The sequence below is a fragment of the Amyelois transitella genome, chromosome Z (assembly GCF_032362555.1).
Source record: "Amyelois transitella isolate CPQ chromosome Z, ilAmyTran1.1, whole genome shotgun sequence".
NCBI lineage: Eukaryota > Metazoa > Arthropoda > Insecta > Lepidoptera > Pyralidae > Amyelois > Amyelois transitella.
In genome coordinates, this window is record NC_083535.1 from 4571780 (window position 1) to 4595560 (window position 23781).

At 35.5% G+C, this 23781-nt stretch overlaps 1 protein-coding gene across 13 annotated transcripts in view; it reads left to right on the plus strand.

The window, feature by feature from the left end:
• The window catches only part of LOC106130554 (basement membrane-specific heparan sulfate proteoglycan core protein), a 167224-nt gene that overhangs the window by 123960 nt on the left and 19483 nt on the right, over positions 1-23781 (plus strand). For 9 of the 13 annotated variants that reach the window (XM_060953760.1, XM_060953761.1, XM_060953763.1 and 6 more), the window contains 34 exons: positions 88-200; positions 476-583; positions 2757-2972; positions 3198-3329; positions 4661-4714; positions 5579-5593; positions 7629-7762; positions 8031-8124; positions 8215-8349; positions 8627-8887; positions 9223-9419; positions 10074-10201; positions 10998-11214; positions 11491-11673; positions 11744-11877; positions 12147-12315; positions 12990-13201; positions 13410-13625; positions 13912-14169; positions 14451-14562; positions 14855-14952; positions 15263-15499; positions 15961-16051; positions 16628-16731; positions 17345-17522; positions 17612-17807; positions 18042-18199; positions 19161-19379; positions 19787-19973; positions 20497-20802; positions 21704-22033; positions 22409-22628; positions 22897-23091; positions 23386-23668. In XM_060953760.1, the coding sequence (XP_060809743.1) occupies positions 88-200; positions 476-583; positions 2757-2972; positions 3198-3329; positions 4661-4714; positions 5579-5593; positions 7629-7762; positions 8031-8124; positions 8215-8349; positions 8627-8887; positions 9223-9419; positions 10074-10201; positions 10998-11214; positions 11491-11673; positions 11744-11877; positions 12147-12315; positions 12990-13201; positions 13410-13625; positions 13912-14169; positions 14451-14562; positions 14855-14952; positions 15263-15499; positions 15961-16051; positions 16628-16731; positions 17345-17522; positions 17612-17807; positions 18042-18199; positions 19161-19379; positions 19787-19973; positions 20497-20802; positions 21704-22033; positions 22409-22628; positions 22897-23091; positions 23386-23668 (5890 nt within the window). The remainder of the gene's footprint in view (positions 1-87; positions 201-475; positions 584-2756; positions 2973-3197; positions 3330-4660; positions 4715-5578; positions 5594-7628; positions 7763-8030; positions 8125-8214; positions 8350-8626; positions 8888-9222; positions 9420-10073; positions 10202-10997; positions 11215-11490; positions 11674-11743; positions 11878-12146; positions 12316-12989; positions 13202-13409; positions 13626-13911; positions 14170-14450; positions 14563-14854; positions 14953-15262; positions 15500-15960; positions 16052-16627; positions 16732-17344; positions 17523-17611; positions 17808-18041; positions 18200-19160; positions 19380-19786; positions 19974-20496; positions 20803-21703; positions 22034-22408; positions 22629-22896; positions 23092-23385; positions 23669-23781) is intronic. The other 4 variants (XM_060953769.1, XM_060953762.1, XM_060953764.1 and 1 more) reach the window with 4 other exon arrangements.

The window sequence follows — 23781 nt, forward strand, 5'->3', positions numbered from 1 at the left end:
AAAAAATATTTTGTATTGTAATGCTATGCGAAACAGTTTTCTAATTTATGAAGGAAATTGGGTTTCAATGAAGTTAATTTGTTGTAGATGCGACAATGGTGAATGTATTAATAGGAACCTTAAATGCAACAATATACCCGAATGTAGCGATAGCAGTGACGAATTTAATTGCAAGAACATAACGTCTCCCGATTCTGGAGGTAAGTTGGGTGCAGTTTTTAATCTTATGTTCAAGTTATATGAAGATGATAGTTTATAATTTTAGGATAATATTATTGTCAGTTTCAAACCACTAACTTCGTACTTCCCGTGAACCTTGTTTACCATCATACAGGCCGAAGAAAAACGCACAAACATTTTCAATAAAGATAAATCAATTCCTCCTTTTTCATTTATAAAAGTTATATACCTATTCTCAATTTATTCAGCACTTTTGTCTTTCTCTTTGTAAATACATTCGTTTATTTCTCTACAGGCGACTGTTACGATCAGTTCACATGTAGAGACGGGGCTTGTATCAACAAAGACTTTTTCTGCGACGGCCACCAAGATTGCAGAGATAATTCTGATGAGGAGAATTGTCGTGAGTATTAAATATTGTTCATACAAACACATACACGATACAGCTCATGTCTTCAATCTTTGGTAAGAATGATGAATTGAATAACATCCTTTCACATCATGTACAATAGCCCTTACGAGCCATCTTCAGCAGTCTCCAAGATTTGGAGGTATGGTGAAAAAGGCAGATAATCAAAAAGGTTCTCAATGTTAAAATCGACCAAGGGTGCAAGTGGCAACGCGCTAAGATGAGAAAGAGCATATTACCGATATTATTATACAATTCAAATATTTAACGACAGATAAGAATCTTAAACGACGATTCATTCTTTACACAAATACACGCAGAATTTCGCATTTATATTAATAGTATGGAAGTATGAATGTATTAGAATAAAATATGTTGCAGCACTCACTCAGCACAATTGAACAAAAAACAATCACTTATTTGTTATTACACTTAATTTATCAGCACCTAAACGCAGAACCACGGCTTGCACAAAGCACCATACATTCAATGTTGTACCAATACACAAACTTTATTTTATATACATATATTTTTAGTATATGCACTGGATAGGTATCAAATAAATATTGTCTATAAAAGACTCAATTGACAACAATTCAAAAAATTTTTATAATTCATTATGAAAGTTTAACTTTAATTGAAAAACTATTTTTTTGATATTGCAGTCTATATCACAATAAATTTTACGTTCGGAATTTGTCTCATTTACGGTTTACGCTTTTCTGACGCGAATGTTATTTTTTCTGACACTTGATAAAATAACTGACTGCGTTCATAAATTGAAGTTAGCCTCGAAGATTACGTTATATACCAAACTTCTCTTTAATATAGAGATGAAGTCCCACAGTTTTGTTATAGCATTTTAATATATTTTTTAATGGTAAAATGTATAAAATGTTATTTTTGATTGAGGTTTTGAAAAATATGAAATGTTGTCAATTTCGCTTTAATAATATACAATGCGGGCCCCGTAAATTAAAAGCTAGTGAAATATTAGCTCCGTGCTTTTGGCACGTTAGACTTTGAAAACCCTGTAAATCAGGTAACATGAAAACAAAGGTAAAGACAAAAGTAAAGTTTGCAGTTCAGTTTATACAAGAGCTGTACCTGTCAGTGGGGTATATAGGTTGTATTTACAGCATGGTACATGGCAAGGCCGTCTCGCTCCCCCATACCACTGGATCCTTGTCTAGAAGCAGAGTTCACATGTTACGACGGAAGGTGCATAACCCACTCCCGGCGGTGTGACAATGTCTATGACTGTCTGGACTTCTCTGATGAACAGAACTGCCAGAATTCTGGTACTGGACCGTTATTGGTTATGGAATGCTGAATGCCTGTTCGGAAACCCAGATTTTTATAGCTCCTTCCCCCAATAGATCTTTTTCTTTCGCCTTTCACCCATGGTTCCGGTAGTGCTATTGAAATTTATTAGGGAAGCTGCTGTTGTGAAAACTGAAGTGAATTATGACGCTGCGTTAAGTTTTTTGAAGATTCGGTGACACTATTTAGCTGTAGGAAGTAGTTTTTTGTTTAAGCATGTGGTTCTATCTTATGGACTTCTCGGGAAAACCATTGATCTATGTAACCGCCTCTTTGAATCCATTTATCTGCGGCAATAGGCATGATGACTAAATTTTGTTTTCGTCTTTTTGAATTTAGTTTTACAACGTCTTAACATTGGTGATAAATCGCATCAATAAACAAAAAAACTGGCTGAGATATAACAAAGTACACAACAAATTATAACGCCTCTTACAAAACGCTACTTAATGATATCATGACCTGTCACACCTGTGTATTTTGTTCGCATCGTGAAATTTTAAATGTACTCTTATTTAGGTAATTACGTGTATTAATAATTTTACTGTTTAAATGCCTTGTCATCATTCCTATTGTTAATTCTAATAATAATCAGGTTCGTATATAGTTATTCCCGAGAACTTACCGTTGTAGATTATTTAAAACATTCCTACTAGCTATAATTAATTTAAACCTAAATAGTATTTGTAAGCAATATTATTATGTTTTCGTACGCAATATTATTATGTTTTCAGCTTACTTTTTTCACTTATATAAAATTTGGCATGTTTTATGCTATCTATTTCAATATTTTTTATTGAATAATTTATTAATTCAATATACTTACTCAAGTATATTCTTTCAGCTTGCAAGGAGAACGATTTTCAATGCAGATCAGGACAATGTTTACCTGACATCGTATTATGCGATGGCTACCCGCACTGCGACGATGGTTCTGATGAATACAATTGTGCATCTCGTGTGGATACCACTGTACCTCCATTTATCACGACGCAACGTCCAATTAATGAAGACGTAACAAAATCACCCTTCGGTTATCCGAACACATATGATTACAAAGGTAAAATTATATATTTTTTATTTATATTTTAATCAACGATTAATTTGTTTAGATTACTTCTGGTCGTTGGGAAGCTATGTTATTCAGACTGATTAAGAACTTTCAATACATCTGTGTAATGATGATACGTTCGTTCATCGCGTTGATTCTATTGCATATACCTAATGGCACCGGCAGACCTAATAATTAAGAAGAATCACAGATAAATAACTGAATTTCTGTTAGAATCATCGGGATGCGGTAGATCGCAGTGGCGTTGCGACAACGGGAAATGTATCGACGGCCATCGCCGCTGTGACGGCAACTTAGACTGTTCCAATATGGACACCAGTGACGAATTTAATTGTCCGCCCGGCAGTAAGGAAAAGAGATTGTACTCTGCCTTCTTTAAATATAAGGATATTGACATGATTCAACATGTTTACTAAATTTATTTCCATGTATGGGTATTAGACGCAATTTAATGAAAACTGCCTGTTATTTTATGTGATATTTCTTGGAAGCGGTGGTGTTTGAGTAAAAGTAGTTGATATATCTAAAAGCTCACTGAATTCAGTCACTCTTTGCTGAGCATTGAATTAAGTCTTAGAAATGGAAATACTTAGAGATATTTAATATAAAAGTGAGAAAAAACCTGTTATTGTAGTTCCCACCCAAATCAAAGTACATGATGAAATCAAGTTAACATGTGCTTGAAATATCGATTTTATTGATATCTTTTTTGACCAACTAAATGGCACTTACTTACCACCGTTTCCAATGAATGAACGAACTGTAGACAATACTTATTTTCAACCTCATACCTTCTTATTATTAAATGGTTAATTTAATTACTTTCTGAAGTGAACTGAACATGTTTGTCAATATCCTTCAAACCCTTATAATTCAATAACGTTGGAATGGTTCGTGTATAGATTTAAAAAAATAACTTTGTATATAAGATAAACTATCTATATTATAGTTTTAGACGCCAATTCGTGACTAACTTTAACTAATATAATTATTTACTTTAACTGACATTTTAAATACCAGTACACTACCAATAAAACTGACGCTATTGGTGATTGGTATTCTTGACAACATAATCTTATGACTCGCTTATCTACCCATGAATTTAGTTATGAAAGCAACATAATATACATATATGATAAACGGTAAGTTCAAATATAAAATATCAATACATGTGCATAAAACTTTAATACGTTAAACGTAAATTAATGTAAATATATAAAGCCGGGTTAGTCAGATTAACTTTGATATATATTCTATCATATATTTTCCTGTGATGAGTTCTGTTTAATTGTAATAGATAGTGATAAGTTGGACTTATCTAATGATTTCAAATAAAAATAAACTAGAAGTAAATAATAATACATATTTTTATGTATAGATTACGTTTGTAATACGTGACATGAAAAAGGTTCACATATAAATAAAATGCATTGCTTTTGTATTCTTTATAAATCTTATTATTTCGTTTGCTAGTGGCATTTTTTAGCCACAGGTACGAGTAGTCAATAATAAATATATTTTTAAAATTGAATTTTTAAAAACCGATTGTTTTTATTCCTTTACATTTCAATATAAATAATGGGGTTTATGTAGGTATACCTATAGCATTAATAAACGGTCACAAATTAATAGCGATAAGTTAGGTTACATTACTGATAAATTCTAATTTATTACAGGTCCAGAGGCACTGAACCTAAAAACGTATCCCGATCAACAGACTGTCACATACTGTGAGTACATTTTTCCATCGTATTATTTTTAAAACAAAGTTTATAGAGATTAGTTCTGTAACGAGATATCTTTCCCATGATATCCCAACTAATCAAACTAGATGTTACGAGTATAAACAAATGAATGTTCCTATACTCTCACGTCGGTAATCTCCTTCACAATGGTAACTTCGGGAGATTTTATAATGATGAATGCCCCAGATGAGATATTGCACAAGCACGTGTACACTAGCAATTTAAATATTTCAAAGAAAAAACTTCCTACTATTGCATCTTGCAATGTTCTATTTTTGTTTTTATAAATCGATATTTTACATAAGAAATATTTGAAAGCGTTGTGGTTGGCTGGAAACATTTGACTTGTATTTTTTTTATGACAATTTGTAATGTAGATAAAAAATATATAATGCGTGTCTTTTCTTACAATATTACAAAATTTTGAACGTATAAGTAGAGATACATGACAATAATTTTAATTTTATTAACAATGACCAAGGCAGCGAAAGGGTGATGTTTTAGATCTAGGTAAGATAAGTCAAACTATAAAAAAATATTTTTAGCGATTTTGTTTAACTTTTCATATTATTATTACATACTACATACATTTAAAAACAATTGGTATGTATTGTTTAAAAATATACCAATAACATAGGGCTTAAATTAAACGCACAATAATGACATATACTTACATTTTGTTAAATTATTTTTGGGTATAATTTTCTTACATGTTTATGTTCTCTGTAAATAATCATAGATCTATGTAAGTAAGTACATCATGACGAGGTGGTAGTGAATTGCTGAACGTCACATAATATTAAAATAGAAAATAATTTTTATGTTGTTTTTTTCATGGTGGTGGTACAGCCAATAATTACCACGGTAAGTCAGGCTATGGCAGATTTTACTGCATTATGGGATTATAACTTTTTTTAGCAATTTACAGTGGGCGGAATGGAAATTAATATGAAATCATGGAAACTTAACATTATAACTCATAATTTCATTTACATTGTGTGATGGTTTGGTTTTAATTTATTTGATAATTTAATTATATATAAAGCTTAAAATTGAACACAGGTACAATCAAGCACAATTCATACAAATTTACGTTTGTAACATGAATCTACCAGGTTTATTTTTTATTAAATCTATACTTTATCTTTCGGTCTTTTAAAGTCCGTTGGCGCTGTCTATCTCGCAACAGATGTAAACGTGAAAATATGTATGTATGTAAATCTATATTAATTTAAAAAGAAGTAAAATTTGTAACTTTGTTTGTTTGTAAGGGCCAATCTTGAACTATTGAACTAAGTATTTTGAAATATTGAACCGGTGACTTAAAATTGTATATAGGATACATACAATTTTATGTGACCGGTTCAATATTTCTAACTACTTAACTAAAGTTATAAATGTAAAAGTAAGCTTGTTTGTTCATTCTTCACTCATTATCTACTGATGCAATACATCATTAATTCACGTATACATAATATAAGAGTCTGGATAAGGACAGGGTGGCTGCATTCCTATAAAACACTATAACTGTTCCCGTAGGAAAGAGAAAACCTAAATGTTTTTAAGTGACGCTAAATTCAAGCGGACGTAGCTGCGGGTAAAAGCTAGTTTCAAATAAAAAAATATAATCACATAAATAAATAATTTTGATAGAATTATAAAATTTGAATTTTGGAACTCTCAAAGTTACATTAATTTTATAATAAGTATTTTTGTCAACGAAAACGTGCATAAAATCACCTTCTTCTCCTGGTGGTAATCAACAGAGGTACAATATTATTGATACAAAGTATAGGATTAGTTTTTATTGAAGAATGTAAGGTCAAATTGAGATAAACTTGCATGTATTTATGGGATTCAATAATTTTATTTGTTCATAGATTAGGTAATTTTTATTGCCAATGTTCTAACATTTTTATATAATTTTCCATTATTAATAAACTTAATTGTGATGGGTGGGAGAAATGTTATGTTAATCGGTAATTGAATTGACCATAGCATAAAATTTAATAATTTTTTGATTCATTTGTTTCTTTTGAAATTAAGTGGTAACCTCATGCCATTATTCAAAGCACGACTTAATAAAGATAATAATTTACTGATTTAACCAGTTTAATAGTTTTAATATAACTGGTTTTCCTATGCATGTGAAATTTTGATACTAATAAAACTTTTTACCAAAGGATAACATGGTGTGCTCAAAAATATTTAAAGTCATGGTGTGCATATATTCAACATTTTTAATGGCAATAGCAAATAGTTACAAGATACCATTTATTATTTAAAATAGGTTTACATTTATTGAAAATTTTTTTAAAATTTTATTAAATACCCTTTATAATTATATAAGAGAGTAAAATAAATTTTATTTGCTTTAGTATAATTACTCTCGACATGCAATGTTTATAGTATACGTATATGCAGCGGTAACATTCGTTTTGAATAATTAATACTGTATTTAATAATGACACCTTGTATAATAAAAGATTAAAGAAAGTTGTATTATTTGCTATTGAATAATGCTTTTCATCAAATCGCGCTGAGCCAGCGAGCCATCTGTTAACAGGTACTACTCGTACATATTGATTAGATGAGTACTTGCATAAGGTCCGCACAAAAAAATTGCATATATCGGAAAGATAGATTCAGTCGTGACTGGAGGAAACAAAGTATTATTATAATGAATAATGAAAAGAAAATATATTTTTTCGTCGTAATTATCTTTAAATGGATCAGATTTCTATAAAATTTTCTATATTTTTTTTATATTACAGAGTTTCGAGAGAATCGTTAATATTCTTTTACTGAATCTACTCTAAAAATATTTGCACTTTATTCATGCTATTTGATATAACAATATACTTGTTCAACATTTTTTTATATCTTGATGTTATTGTAGTCGGAGACGTAGTTTTCGATTGCCGAGACGAGGGTCCTAGACGAGCTAAAGTTACGTGGATAAGAGGAGATGGAAAACGTATGAAATCAGATTTTGAAGTCAAAGATGGGCGACTTATTTTGAACAATGTAACGGTGAGTATAAATAATGTTTATCTTTGTATTTCTTTATCAAAAAACAAAGTTATTTTATGTTTTTTTTTTTAAATAAAAATAGGAAGTTTTGTGTCAGTTTCCAAAATCTTACTACAACGGATGCGAACTACATCTATCATTTTTAAAAACAAATTTTAACAAAACCCACAGTTTCATTATTTATATTAGTATACAACCATATTAAGTTAACTACATTTTTCTTTTAAATAAGAAAGAAGTAGGGAATAACTTAATGAAATGATTTCAGACGGCCGATAGCGGGACTTACATTTGCCAAGCAAAAGACTATGTCCGTTCGCCTGGTGCTCAGAAAACTGCCTATCTGAACGTGGAGAAACTAGGTAACTAACTAAATAGTAACTATCACCAGAAAAAAATATTTCTCGTGTTTTATATCCACCTATTTGACATTAAATCACTTTATTTTTCAGCTACCAGTACAAGAAATAGAATACCTAATTGCGGACCACACGAAGCCACCTGTTCTAACCTGAAGTGTATACCGAAGTCTGCCATCTGTGACGGAAAGCAGGACTGCGGTGACGGGTCAGACGAGCATAGCTGTGGTATGTTACCTTTGAAGATTCGTATTTTGCGGAACCTTTTCCAACGAACATTGTGTTTGTTAGTTTTTCAAGTTTATTCTGTCATCTGCCATCTTTTTGTTATATTAGCTTATAGTAGGTGTACCTTTGATGAACACTTCGACAATTTTTTATTATTATAGCCCTGGATTATGACTTTTATGACAGCGCTTCTACTATTATACAAAAGAAGTACATACGGCACATCGACAATTATTAGCTAGTTTAACAAACATCTATACTTATTCAATAATTCCAGGATCACCACAGTCAGGATCTTGCCAGCCTAACCAATTCCGTTGCGCCAACAACCGTTGCATTCTCAAAACGTGGGTCTGCGATAGCGAGAATGACTGCGATGACTTCTCGGACGAGGACCCGTTGCAGTGTGGCGCCCAGAACGCCACCCTGGGCTGTAGCGCCGTGGAGTTCCCCTGCCAATCGGGCGGCTTTTGCATCCCTAGGAGCTACCACTGCGATGGCTTGGCCGACTGCAAAGACGGATCCGATGAAAATTGCGGTGAGTGTTGCTTTTGAACCAGGCTGTAATGAGTACCCATCGATACTGTTTGCTTGCTATTACTTTGTTCTTTCAGTACTTTTATATAGGGAAAAATTATATGGTTATTTTATGAGTAATTGGAAATGAATGAAGAAAAATGATATTTTTGAGTTGAAGTTGAGGAATATATTTTTAAACATAATAATTAAACAATACATCAATATATCAGAGCTCTGAAGGCGAGCTTCATTGTGCATATTATATTGCAGGGGAGCTTAACCCATATGGTATCGTAATTACACATTCTGTTGCATTTGTTTTGTTCATTCTTCATGTTTCTTATTTCTTTACAGCTCCCATCGCCATAGTTCAACCGCCTCGGCCCCCCACCGTTCGCATCTTCGTGGGAGACGTGCTGACACTAACGTGTAAGGCTGTGGGGATCCCAATTCCCCTGATCTCCTGGCGTTTGAACTGGGGTCACGTCCCGCCGCAATGTACTTCTACCAGCGAAAACGGCTTCGGACAACTCACTTGTCCCAATATGCGGGTAATTGAACTTGGGCTTGTATGCTGAATTTGGGCGAGGCCTTATCCTATTCCAAAACATTTAGATTTTCAATTCTACATTAATAAATTTAGCCAGAGACTAAAAATTTACATTCATTCATAATTAGAAAAAAAAAGATTAATTTAATCTTTTTTTTTTAATTATGAAAAGAACAAACTTGAAGCTGCTTTGAAAAGAACAAACTTTTACTAGTGGCCTCGTGTTAATCGTGGTTTATTGAAAATTCAATAAGAACACCTAACTTTATCAGGAAGTTACCTGCAATAAGTTCTTTTCAGTACTGCTACTAGGTAACTAATAGGGATTTTGACAAGGTGTTCCAAACATATAAATAACTTAATAATATTAATATGATAAAATACACATTGTTTAATGCATTGTTATATATACATAAATTCAAAGTATGATAGGAAAGTCCATTTCAAAAGTCGTAAATATTTAAAAAATAATACTTTCACCAACGTCTAAATTGGTATGAAAATACAATAAAAATAAAAAAGCAGTCAAAATGCCTATTCCGAAATCCAAGAAGAATAATAGACAAACTGATATACTTTCTAATGGGTATGGATATAAGTAAGTATGGATTCAGAAAGAGCGATTGAAAAAATTGTATGTACTTTATAATTTCAGGTTGAACATAGTGGTGCCTATTCTTGTGAAGCATTAAACAACAAAGGAGCCTCATTCGCAGTACCAGACTCTATCGTAATCGTTGAAAACCCAGATACTCAAGTGTGTCCAAGCGGACAATTCAACAGGTATGTTGGTTTAGAGTAGGTACCTTATGCAAGCTTTTTTATTCGCTTTTAAATATCTAAGCACGTAGTGAAATTAAGGAATCTACAACACAAGTGACCATAAATACCTTGCGTATTAAAACGTATAGCAACCTTTTGTTGTCTTATTTGGAAACTGTTTCGCCATCACTTACCGAAATATAAAAAAAGAAAAATATAATTGAGGTGTATTAGTAATACAGATACATACAATATCATCATGTAGGAGTAGACAGGATACTAGTCCATTCTACAAGAAGAATCCCAAGTTTATTAACATCTCTCTTAGTCGCTTTTTACGACATCCATGTTAATAATTAGCCATCAGTAATATTGACATGAACGTGGCCATTCAGTCTTTTCAAGACTGTTGGCTCTGTCTTCCTCGCAAGGGATATAGACGTGACCATATGTATGTATGTATAGTTATTTCGACCTACCTAATATATTCGACCTTGTTTATTTCACAGTAAGCAGAAAAACAGACTTGTCTCGATTTGTTTTTGTATAGGTGAATTTGGAGTATCCAGCCCTATTAAAAATATATGTCAATTATTAGGAGAAGGTTTTAAAAAGTCCCATAGTAATGAAAGAAAATTCGAATTTTTGAATTATTTTAAATTCAGTTTTCCATCATCATAGCGTTGGTGGTCTGGTTGTCTATCGACGACTCCTGATGGCTCTTTACAAGGACTCTTGATAAAATATTTAAACTATGATTTTTTGGTTTTTTATAAGCTAAAATTTAATTACAATTAACGAAATTGAATTTTTCCAGCGAGGCCCACGATTCTTCAGAGTGCATCTCTTGCTTCTGTTTCGGAAAGTCTACTCAATGTAAGAGTGCGGACTTATTTGTATACGACATGGCCCAACCACTGGGCCAGGGTGGCACCAGGCTGGTGGGAGTCAAGCTCGAAGCCGAAGGTCCACAAATTGACACACAGTCCATCACAAATGAGTATTACTATCAGCCCCGAAGAAACGGAGCCTCGGTGAATATATTTTTATTGCTTATTTGTCCCATATATGTATATATTTTATTATTATTATATTTCATTGTTCTTCTATAATAATCTCGATTAAAAGCAAGACCTGTAAGTACAATTTTTGATGCCTGTTAACTGCCAACCTATACCTATTCAAGCAATTCTTTAAGGCCCCCAACACTTGGCGTCTTCTGAGCATCGTCGTCCCTCGGTTATAAGCCTTTAAATTCTTTGTAACTAGTATTTTGGCAGGACAGCACTAATAGGTTGTTTTATTTTTAGGTCACGAAACTATCGTACGGCTCTCGGGGCCGATCTTTGGCTTATCCCTACCTTACTCTACCAGCTTCATACACGGGTAACCAACTGACCTCATACGGAGGGGACATTAAGTACTCACTGTCGTCCCAGTCCACATATCCCTCAGCAAGATACGACAACAACATGCCTGATGTCATCATTATGGTAAGCAATATATCAGAAACATGGATGAGTCATATAAAACTCGATGATTAATCAATGGGCATTCTTGCAGGGCAAATATGAAACATTGGTGTACACCCAATTTGGCGACAAGTCTACGATTCAGGCAAAGTTGGTGCCTGGCAGCTGGCAGAAGTATGCGCAGGGTAGACTCACTCAGGCTTCTAGGGAAGACATTATGATGGCGTAAGTTGTACAAATAACTCAAGATTAACGAACTAAGCAACATATATGACATTGACCTATATTTGAAATGATTATGCTTTCCATAATTGTTATTACTGATTGATTTCAATAATATTTGTAACAATCGGTAAAAGCTAAAGATCTGCTGAGAGCCGAAAGCTTGGTCACAAAAAACCTGACCTCTCTCTTTTTGTTGAAATCTGTAAAAAAATACAACAAATATACCTACCTATTGACAGTTTCTGTACGACAATTTTGAAACTTTTCAGTCTGGACAACGTTGAGAACATTCTTCTCCGCGCGGAACTAAATGGTGCTGGTGTAGACATCACTGACTTCTTGATGCAATCTGCTCACCACATCGACGCCGGCCTCGGCCCAGCGAATCTGGTTGAAGAATGTACTTGTCCTGATGGATACACCGGATTGTCTTGCCAGGTGACTTCCTCTTATTCATTACCTTCCCAATTTTTTCGTGTGGTTAGTTTCTTTTAATTCGTTTTGTCACTTACCAGGTAAGTGAGCAGGAAAATAAGGGCTGGTGATAAAACAAATTAGGTACTAAAATCAATAGATCATAACATGGTACGAACATCCTCTTAGCTTCTCAAATGCCACGTTCAGCTGGATGGCTCAATGGTGCCATGGTGCGACGCTCTCATGGTGAAATGGAGATTAAGACATTTACATGTGATTAGGCCATTACGTCGAAGGATCTCAAATTATTAAATGAATATTAATGAAATAAAGGCATTAATAAATTCTGCCTTATCCAGATTCTACTTAGATACCTATAAGTAGAACTTACCGTGTGGTTCCCGGCACCAATACAAAAAAGAATAGGACCACTCCATCTCTTTCCCATGGATGTCGTAAAAGGCGACCAAGGGATAGGCTTACAGACTTGGGATTCTTTTTTAGGCGATGGGCTAGCAACCTGTCACTATTTGAATCTCGATTCTATCATTAAGCCAAATAGCTGAACGTGGCCATTCACTCTTTTCAAGACTGTTGGCTCTGTCTACCCCTCATGGGATATAGACGTGACCATATGTATGTAAGTAGAATTTGGAAAAGCCAGAATTTATTATTAAATGACTGATTGGTTACAGAACTGCGCATCAGGATACGAGCGAGACAGCTCTGGCCCTTGGCTGGGTCACTGCCGTCCCCAAAGGAAGCAGTGTCCACCTGGTACTTTCGGAGACCCGAACGCTGGCTACGCGTGCAGCCCATGCCCTTGTCCTCTGACGTCATCTCCGAACCAGTTCGCCTCCACTTGCTATCTTGGACCTAGCGGAGTAGTCTGTGATTGCCAACCAGGGTATGTTTATAGAAAATTTAATTATTTTTGCTCCATCTCCTGTAATGTGTAGTTTGACAAATTTAACATGTCCACCTCAGATATAATTTTTTAAATGTCCATCTTTTTGTGTTCTGTTAAAATACAACAATTTTTTTGGATATCACCTAAGATGTTCTTACGATCATAAAAATCAACAGGATTACCTAAACATTGCCCTCCATTACAGTTATGAAGGAAACAATTGCGAACGTTGCGCAGAAGGGTACGAAGGTAATCCATTGCTGCCAGGAGACTCGTGCCGCCCTGTAAGGAAGTCACCCTGTGACCCCACCGGCACCAGCCAAGTGTTGTTGCTAGACCGATGTGATTGTAAGGACAACGTGCAAGGACAGTACTGCGACCAGTGCAAACCTGGTTTCTACTATTTGTCACCAGACTTTACGTGAGTTTCATTTTGTTATTTGCTAGTTTATAGAAGACTTAAGGACCATGGATGTCGTACTAGACAGCTGGGGGATACGCTTATTAACTTGGAATTATTTTTTTAGGCGATGGGCTAGCAACCGGTCATATAAAGCGTTTGTATGTGTGTAACTTGTTTGTCAATGGAGCTTTACTTATTTTTGTCGATCGACTAAGTTCTATAATACTTATATAAATTGCAGATTTATATCCATTATTATTCTATAATAAACAAGTAATTTCAATAAAAAAAATTACTTCAACAGCCATGGCTGTGCCGCCTGCTTCTGCTCGGGAGTCACCCAGAAATGCGCCAGCAGCAACCTGAGAAGGAAGACTACGCACGCGGTTTTCAATACTGAGTCCAGCATCCGTCAGCTCGGCGTGTACAGCAGCACCAGTTCCCGGTCAGGGTACAACGCGCCGGCCCCGGCCAGTGTTCAGCCCGTGCTGGACAGCGGGGCAGCTCGGGCGGACATCGACAGCAGATCTGATGACGCATATTATTGGAGCTTACCTGCTAGGTTTGTGTCTTAGTGATTAATAAGTAGTGATAATGATATCCTAGATAAATTTAAGTATAAAGCCAAGTTTTTTATCCCCTTAAAGCAGCAATAATTTATCATAATTAACAACCGTCTTCTCTATCTAGATTTTTCTTCATAAATTTTTTTCTGTGTTAATAAATTTTAAAGTTAGAGTTACAAAGTCAGAAAAATTAGTCGAATAGTCGCTACTTGTACTTGTAGAGTACTCTTCTTACTCTAAATTATAATTATTAATGTTTTTTGTTAATTTCTTCCAGTTTTGCCGGTGACAAAGTGACATCGTACGGTGGCAACCTGTACTACACTCTTGTGAACATTCCATACGGATACAACTCCGGCAATAATGCAGCCGACGTCCAGCTTATCAGCGTTAGTTTCAAATTATATACCAAATGCTTATCTTTTGCAATACTTTTCTTATTAAGCTATTCATTTTATATAACTACTTTTGGTTTCATGAACTTGCTCACTATTTTTTTGTTTCATTATTTAATATACTTTTTTTTAATTCTTTGTCAAATGCTATAAAACGTGTATAACCGTTGTAACTAGCTTAAAATAACATGGCTGTCAAAATGAATACAGAATTGTTGTGATATTCACTTGGATGAGAATCTGATACTGAAAACAGCGTGGTCATCGTATATTTTACATTTTACAGGACAATAGTTTGACCTTCCACCACGTGATAAATGCAAGGCCGAGCAACTCTGGTATCCTGAATGTGACAGTGCCGATCTTCGAGAAGAACTGGATGAGGTGACGCTTCATTCATTCACTGCAACCATACTTATACTTTAAATGCAAATGTCTGGGTCTTTGTCGAATGCGCTTTTATGGCCTAACTAGGCCCAGCTTGACCCCTTTAATGGAATATTATTTGAGTAAATTAAATAATCATAGATTAAACATAGGCTTTTTTTACTGGCATGGTTATGAGAAAAGCAAAGATTTTAGTTTATTTTCTATTCACATATAATCTTAATTTTCACTTTTTAATTTTTTATTTCTGTTTATCTTCATGCAAGCTTCGTTTAAATTTTATTCTATTTTATTTCTTTATCTATAGAGTTGATGGCAAAGAAGTGCCTCGCGAGCAGTTCCTACTAGCTCTGGCTGACGTCAAAACGATCTTGATAAAGGCGCGTTACGACCGTGGTAACCAACTGGCGTCCTTGAGCAGGGCCAGTATTGAGACGGCAGAACCAGGCGGCAGTGGCCCTGTGGCGTTACACGTAGAACAGTGCGTGTGCCCGAAAGAGTACATTGGCACGTCTTGTGAAGACTGCGCGCCTGGTTATAAGAGGTAGTTAAAAAGCATTGAAATTCCTTAATGTAATTAGTAAAAATACTTAGTGTTTGAAAGTCATAGTCCTACTGGCGTTTGTAGCCGCAGATACTGAAAAACATATTATTATAATTTCTGTATTCCATGTTTGTTACGATTGAGTAAGTATTTCTTCTCTGTTAAGGAGTCCGAGGTCCATCCATGACCAAGATTCAGGAGTAGGTAAATCAACTAACACGAGGCGTCGTACCCCTAGAAGACCCTATTAACATGATTAGCAAAATTAATATAATAAATATCCTTTATACGTTTTTTACGAACGTAAAATAGGTGGGAGTGATCCTTTTCTTCGGTAACTACTCGGCATAGTCAAGCTCGTGACTCGTCTTATAATTACATTAAGTCTTATTGCGTGATAAGGGGGCGAGTGTCAATAGGTTAAAAACGATTATCCTAACATAACGTATGTACTTTTGTAGATATCCCCAAGGACTGTATCTGGAAAACTGCGGGCCATGTGAATGTAATGGACACTCTAAGATGTGCGACCCCGACACTGGCGTTTGTATGGTAAGGACTTTTGTTTTTTTTTATGATTATTATTTTTATACTCACAAAAAATAAATTTTGGTCTAAGTTTTCGCAAATTCTTAATATACATACATACACATAATTAATTTTTATCTCTTTCTGAAAGGTCACATTCATCTGTATTTTTTCACTACCAGACCAGCATTAGATAGCACCTATATACATATATACAGCATTAGATATCCTTAGTCGTCTTTTACGAGATCTGTGGAAATGCGATGTTTCCGGACCTATTTTAAAGCTCCGGGAATCACACAGCAAAATTATTTATCATTTTCATTGCATTAATAACAAAAGAAAAAAGTATGTTAAAAATTGACTAATAATACTGGCCGCTTTCATCCACATTTCTCTTTTAATTTTTTTGATTCTAAATTGAAAACTATTTTACTAAAATGGCGGTATCAAGTATGTGCTTACTTGTACTCTTATTTTTCATTTATATTTCCAATTAAATTAAATGATCAATCAAATTTAATGGTCTGAAACTTGATAATTATATATGTACCGACTTACTTTATGCAATTATAGGTAGATTGTTAATATTTTTGACAGAATTGTGGAGATAACACCGCTGGGGACTACTGCGAGGAATGCTTACCTGGCTACGTGAGGGACACATATGGCAATTGCGTCTCCCTCAATCCTTACCAATGCACGTAAGTTGATATTTTTTTTAAATTGATCAATAATTCACCTACCCTACAGATATGCAGCAACCCGTTGTCTTGAATTTCGTGTCATTTGAGTTAGACTGTGACCAAATGCTAGTTATCCGCCCCTGCATTAGTCTCTGATCTGGCTTTAAGTACAAGAAATTTTACATGGTGTTTTCAAAAAGGTTCTGAAGATTGGCAATGATGATTCTATATTCCTATGTAGTCATCATAAAGAATTAGAGGCACCTTTATGTGGAATATGCTTGTACATACTTGTAAGTAGACGGGGTAGACTGGGACAATATTCAAACATATATATATTTTAATAAATGCGAAAGTTATTTTGTTATCTCTTCACGCGTTATTTACTGAACCAATCTCAATTTTGCGTACGAATATATAATTTAGACTGGAGAAGGACATTGGGAGACTGCAAAAGTTTTTCGCGCGATAAAAACGACGTCGCGTTTGCTATAATACTACCTACGTGAATAAAAGCATGCGTAGGTATTTAGCAACATTTTCCTGTCCCCACAAAACATCTTGTAAAGGACTTTTAAAACTGCTTTGCTCCAAAATTTTGAACTAGTTCAAAAGACTTGTTTCCTTTCAGATGTGACCCTCGTGGCGTGACTATCCCCTGCGAGGACCTTGGCTATTGCCAATGCAAACAAAACGTCGAAGGATACTCTTGCGATCGCTGCCGAGCTGGCACCTTCGGCCTGAGTCTGGATAACCCAGATGGCTGTTTGACTTGTTACTGCTCAGGAGTTACTACTGAATGCCACGAGGTAAGAATTTGCCGAGAAATAAATAAAATACTTTTGTTTGGCTGTTCATTTAGTATATAGTCAATCAACTTCTATCAATCCTTTTCTAGACATCAAACTACAAGAGGATTCCCATGGCCGCGCCGATATTCGGCGACAACTATGGCGGTTACTCCATCACCAACTTGAATGGAAACAATGTGCTTGCAAGCAGTTTTGTGCCCATGCCTGACGCCAGCGAACTCATGTATACGTTCCCCTTCCCACCTAATGAAGAACTCTTCTGGTCACTCCCGGTTTTCCCTGGTAAGTTTTAGGCTGCCAGGTAAACTGGAATAATATAAATACTTTGAAAATCACTAATTTATACTCGTATTTTTAGTTTTTCTTAGCTAATACAGGGCTTAGATAATCATACGGTCACATTAAGCCATTGCAGTCAATTTAGATCGATTCATGTCAGATGAAACAAGTTGAACTGATTTCTATACCTTTTTTCTTATATCCTTTTCTTGAAACTATAGTATTAACATACCGCAGGCAATCGAGTGCTCTCATACGGTGGCTTCCTTGAGTTCGAGCAGAGGTATGAAGACCACTCCCCTGGCGCAGTGTCCGACACCCATCGACACGTAATTCTGATCGGAGACGACACTTCAGTCTACTGGGACAGCCCATCGCCTATACATTCTGGACAGGTATGTTATTTCGGACATTATACAAAAAGCCTTAAAATGTTTCAGTGATGACAAAACGCGTAATGAAATATTTACATAGATTTTTGGGCATTTGGAGACGATGAATAAAAGTAGGTTCACTTAGTAAATTCATACATGGAAAGAGTGAATGGGAACCGTGGGGTGAGAAGGCCTGTACGAACGAGCCTTGACCAAATCCTGACGCAAGGTCAGATCACAAGTACCCAAAACCGACGAGCTTGTATAAAAAAGAGTTATGAATGTTGAAGCAAAAGAAGTAAGTATGCAGGGATCGTGGCAAGTGGAAAGATGTAGTCTATCTCTGCCTGTATGCCTAGATGTGCAGGTTGCCTTCACCGTAAGAACGGTGGTTAGCATTCAAACCATAAAAACCCGAATAATATTATTCCGATTTCCATTCTCTATTGGGCTTTATAATCTAGTACGTCGTAAGTCTAGTATCATCCAAGTAGTACCTACTAAAAATATAATACCTACTTGCAGTCTGACTTGGGCTTTACGGATATCGCCCAGGAGGTAATTGTTCATTATTTTTTACATGTTAATAAACTGCGTGTTTTTCTGTAAAAAAAATGGTTTTGTATACAACTTAAGTTTAGTTTATGACATTTCTTAAGCTTAATGAAAATATGATTTGTCACCATTTTGTTCAAATAAATTAATTTATGATTTGTTATTGGATATGCGTAAACAGTCGTGTGTTATACTTATAAATATTAATGTACCATAATGAAGTTTGTTTGCTCATAATTTTTTTGCTTGTAGATAAACTAGGCACCATTTAAATATATTCAATATATAGATAAACGCTTGTAACCTTTTTATTATGTATTTATTTATTATATCACTCATTCACCATTATCTTATTTACTCTAACGTGTATGATGAACGAATGTACCTACGTACTTACCTATTTAATAACGATTTCCTTACTCTCTAGAAACTGCAAGTGCCTCTCCGAGAAGGTGAATGGCTGCTTCTGAACTCAGCGACTCCCGCCAGCCGGAATGACATGATGAATGTGCTGAAATCCCTGCGCAGAGTCCTAGTTAAAGCCACTCTAACTCAGGACCTGCTTTCCACATCTATCGCAGACGTTTCAATGGACACGGCCACCACGATCTCTGGGTCTGAATATCCTTCTGTAAAGGGTATTGAGGTAAGGGAAATATTTTTTTGTTTCGCCACAAATACATCTTCTTCTTCCTTCTGGCATTAATCCTGGACATCTTCACCTCTCTCGACAGAAACTCGGGGTGAGCCTTTTGGCCGTGATTCTTGATTGGACAAGTCAGGTTTTTACATAAAGTCACTCCCTTTCCGTCCGTGATGGATTTTCCATCGTTATATAAAAGAAAATATTGTTTTTGCAAGAATCACCACCCACTTTATCGAAGTGTTTATTAAAATATAAATTATTGACGACTTTTTTAGTTAATAAAATGCGACGATGATCGAAGGGTTACGAATATGTTTTGTTAAGAAGTAGTAGTAGTCGCAGAAATATGATCCCATTCATGTATCAAACAAACTACTTACATTTAACGCATGTCTTTTTTTCGCAAGGTGTGCATGTGCCCGCCTGGGTACAGTGGCACAAGTTGCGAGACTTGCATCAGCGGCTACTACAAAGACGAGCGAGGTCTTTGTCAGGAGTGCAGCTGCAACGGACACGAGTGCGAACTATCCATGGACAACCAAGTAGTCTGCCTATGTAGACCACCGTACACTGGCACTACTTGCTCTACGTTTGGTAAGATGATAGATTAATCTGAGTTTTCTTTTTTCATGCGTTTTTGTAAATGATTTTCTGTAATCTGCACCGCAAGATATTACCCGATCAACGATCGTAAAATTACCCAATGTCGTTAGGAAACATGAATTTTCCCTCCTTTGACTCTTTACAATTTGATGTAGCAGACATCTGTATTTGATAGTTTTGCATATTGAATTCTTTTTCAAGCTTCACCTCATTGTAACCGACCCTATGAAGGTAGTGCTAGTACAAGTGTTCCTGTGGATGTCATATGACTAAAAGATCAAAGTACTTATCGTCATAAAATATCATCATGACGTATGGCAAGGGGCGTTGTATGATGAAAAGAAGCTTGAAGTGAAACTTTACCAAAATTGCAATTTTTATATAATTAATCGAGAGAAGTAAATGACGAGCTAATTAAACGATCTCTTAATAATAAGATTTCAAAAAAATTACATGTACAAAAATAAAACAAAAATTTTTTGAAACATTTATGACCTTAGTCCCACCTCTATAGGACTTTCAATGGAACTTCAACCGACACTCGAAGAAGACCCAGACGATGGCCCGCTATTCAGAAAAATAACTTTGACTTGTAAATATGCCGCTCACGAACCTCTCACCATCAGATTTTATTCTGAGGGTAACGAAGTTGGTTTCCCGAAATGGTATAACGAGTCAGTATTCGACAAGGATGGCTGGAGAGGCGAGCATGTGTGGCATACAGTGTGGGACACTCGAACTGATACGGTATACGAATGCCATACTATCACCAAGAAAGGCGCTACCATGGGCGTTCTAACGACTTCCATGCCAGATTCAGGTAGCCCTTGAGCCATGGATAAAATCATGCTTCAAGCATTTCATCTCAGAATTCCAAAGCATACCATGTTATGTGATGCTATGATTGTTGGTGGCGATGTTCCGGATTGGTCGTTATGTCTCTCATTATTTGTAATATCAGGGCATCCAGTTGAAGACTGATTTCTCCAAATCCAATGCTTTTTCTATATAATATACGTGTCGATGAACTGTGTCTCCACTCAGTAATAATGTGAATTTTATGTTTTGTGTATTTTGTTATGTTATTATTGTTCTAATAGCATCAATAAATTCTGACTAAGACTAGGTATCAAGTGAAATCAACAGTCAATTATTTACCGAATGAGCGAAGCGAGTGAGGTCTACCAAACAAATTGGTTGAAAATGCATTTTTTGGATGTTACATATGTAGTGCGATAACTTTAGAACCGTTGGTCTGCTATTGATGAAATTAAAAGTATATAATTAAGTATTTATGAATAGAATTTTTAACATCAAAATCGGTTAAATAGATTCAATTGTATAAGATTTTTAAAAATTTGCGAGGCCAAGTTCGCGGCGGACAACTAGTTACCTATTTCTATTCAAAGTATTTCCATTCCGTCATTCTTTTCACTAGACAATTTCTTACATAATTATAAAATGTTGGCGATCTTTAAAAATAATCAATTTTGATACCTAGTCTCTTTATGCAATCCCTTTCTCATTATTGTAAGTCTGAAAATCATCGATCGAGATTATACTGTCCACATTGTCATTATTATTTGCATCAATAGCGTAAGGATTAAAAAAACACGTGTTGTCTTGCCAGTGCAGCTTTATGTATTGTTTTTTTTTAAATGCTCTAATCTCAATATTTAGGAAATATTTGTTCACTTGCTGAGAATCATTTTTGATTTCAGGAGACTCAGCAAATCAAGAAAAGAATGCAACTTTACCGCCTCCTCCCATTCCAACAATAGTGGTAACAATTAATCAGCCAATTGTGATTAAAGAGATCGGTGGTTCTGTCACCTTTAATTGCCATGCACGTAGCCGTATGGTGAATGGCAACCTTCCAGTGAGGTGGTCTAAGGCCGGTGGATACCTCCCTCGAAACAGGGCAATTGTAGACGAAAATTCTGGTACTCTCATTATTATGCAGCTGCAGAAGACTGACACTGGGAAATACATCTGTCAGACAACCGATGGACAATCAACAAATCAAGCTGTTGCTACTCTCACTGTTGGCGGTGAGTGATTAGTTCTGGAAACGTTTTTGTCAATTATATAATGAGGAAGTAAATTTAAATGAAAATAATTAACAAGTTCTAGTCTCCTTAAAATATATATTGTCCACTATATATTTATGTTTACATTACTTTTATGCTTACATTTTTGGAACAGCTCTACCGGACTGGGTTTATTATGCAAAAGGTAAATGCTCAAATATAGAAAGTACTATAGATAAACATAAATAAGATATACCTACTATAACCGACCGACTCCAATATTTACACATCACCGTCCCACCTATACTATTAGTTATGAGTGATCCCATAGCAAATAGTAATGGTTGTATCATATCTGCATAACGATGAAGTCTAACGCTGAAGATTTTCCTCCAGATAATCTCAGAAGAGCACCAGAAGTGTCTATCGAACCAGCAGTAAATGAGTACAACGAAGGTGATAGGATCGAGCTAGTTTGTCGTGCCTCTGGTAACCCTGAGCCCACGATATCTTGGCGTCGGGCCGACGCACGCAAACCTCTGCCGAATTCTGCAACCATCTACGGCGGAGCCCTGATCATTGAAGAAGCTGTAGAAGATGATTCTGGCGACTATAGGTTAGTTTTATCAAGAAAAAGTTTTTTACAAAGAGTCTTCCTTCTGGTTTTAGCTTTAGCTCAATTGAGTCCGCGACTGCAGTCTGATTTCTGTAACCTTGGTAGGGGAACCTTACCCGTATTCGATCACGGTTCCAGTTGCCAGAATTGGAACTTTGTGCCAAGTTGCATGAGCATTAAGTTGTTGTATTAGGCACTTTAACCGTTCAAGCACCTTACGGTCTAATCATAAAAGTATTTATTCAAATGACTACACATTTTCTACCAGATGCATAGCAAGCAACTCTGAAGGCTCTTCAGACAGGATTGCTCTTATTGTGGTGCGGCCTCGACCTCATACCCCACAACAGCGAGACAGACTCACAGTATCCAATACCACGCCGATGGTGAACGAAGGCAACAGTACTAGTGTCACTTGCACTGGTACCCCTGGAATACCGGCCGGTACTATACAGTGGGTTAGGTGAGTGTCAGAACATACGTTAATCACGCTTATCAAGATTTGTAAATGTTTCCTTTCCGCTAATAATTTTTTCGACATAGCATTTAAATAATAACTTGCAGCATGTTATGTGGCTTTTTTACTGGAGAACAGGCCTGCAACAGACATTGCTCTTTGATTCAATTTACCATAACATTCTACTTGGATTATTTTAATGATTGTAGAGAAAAATAAATAAAATTTTTACTTATCTTTTACTTTGTTGCCTAATGATCATTTGTTGAATGTAGTTTAACAACATTTCATAATTCACAGGCAAGACCGCACAGATCTCCAATACAACGTGCGTTCAGAGAATGGTGTCCTATACATTGAGAACGCTCAGCCCGACAACCAGGGTGTTTACGTCTGTCAAACACTATACAGCCGAGTGAATCCTGTCGTCATTACCCTTCACGTCATTCCAATAGTCAGTCCTCCGGAAGACGAGCCGAACATCACGTTGTCTGTAAGCAGCCTAAGAATACCGACTGGTGGAAGCGGCTCCGTCGATTGTATACCATCTGGTTACCCGCTGCCCGTTGTTAAGTGGACTAGGGTATGCATTTTTATTTCATTATCACTAATTGCTTTTAATGAAAATATCCCAATTTCCTTTAGAAAAAAATACAGGAGTAATAAAGCAATGAAAGATTTGAATACATTATACCA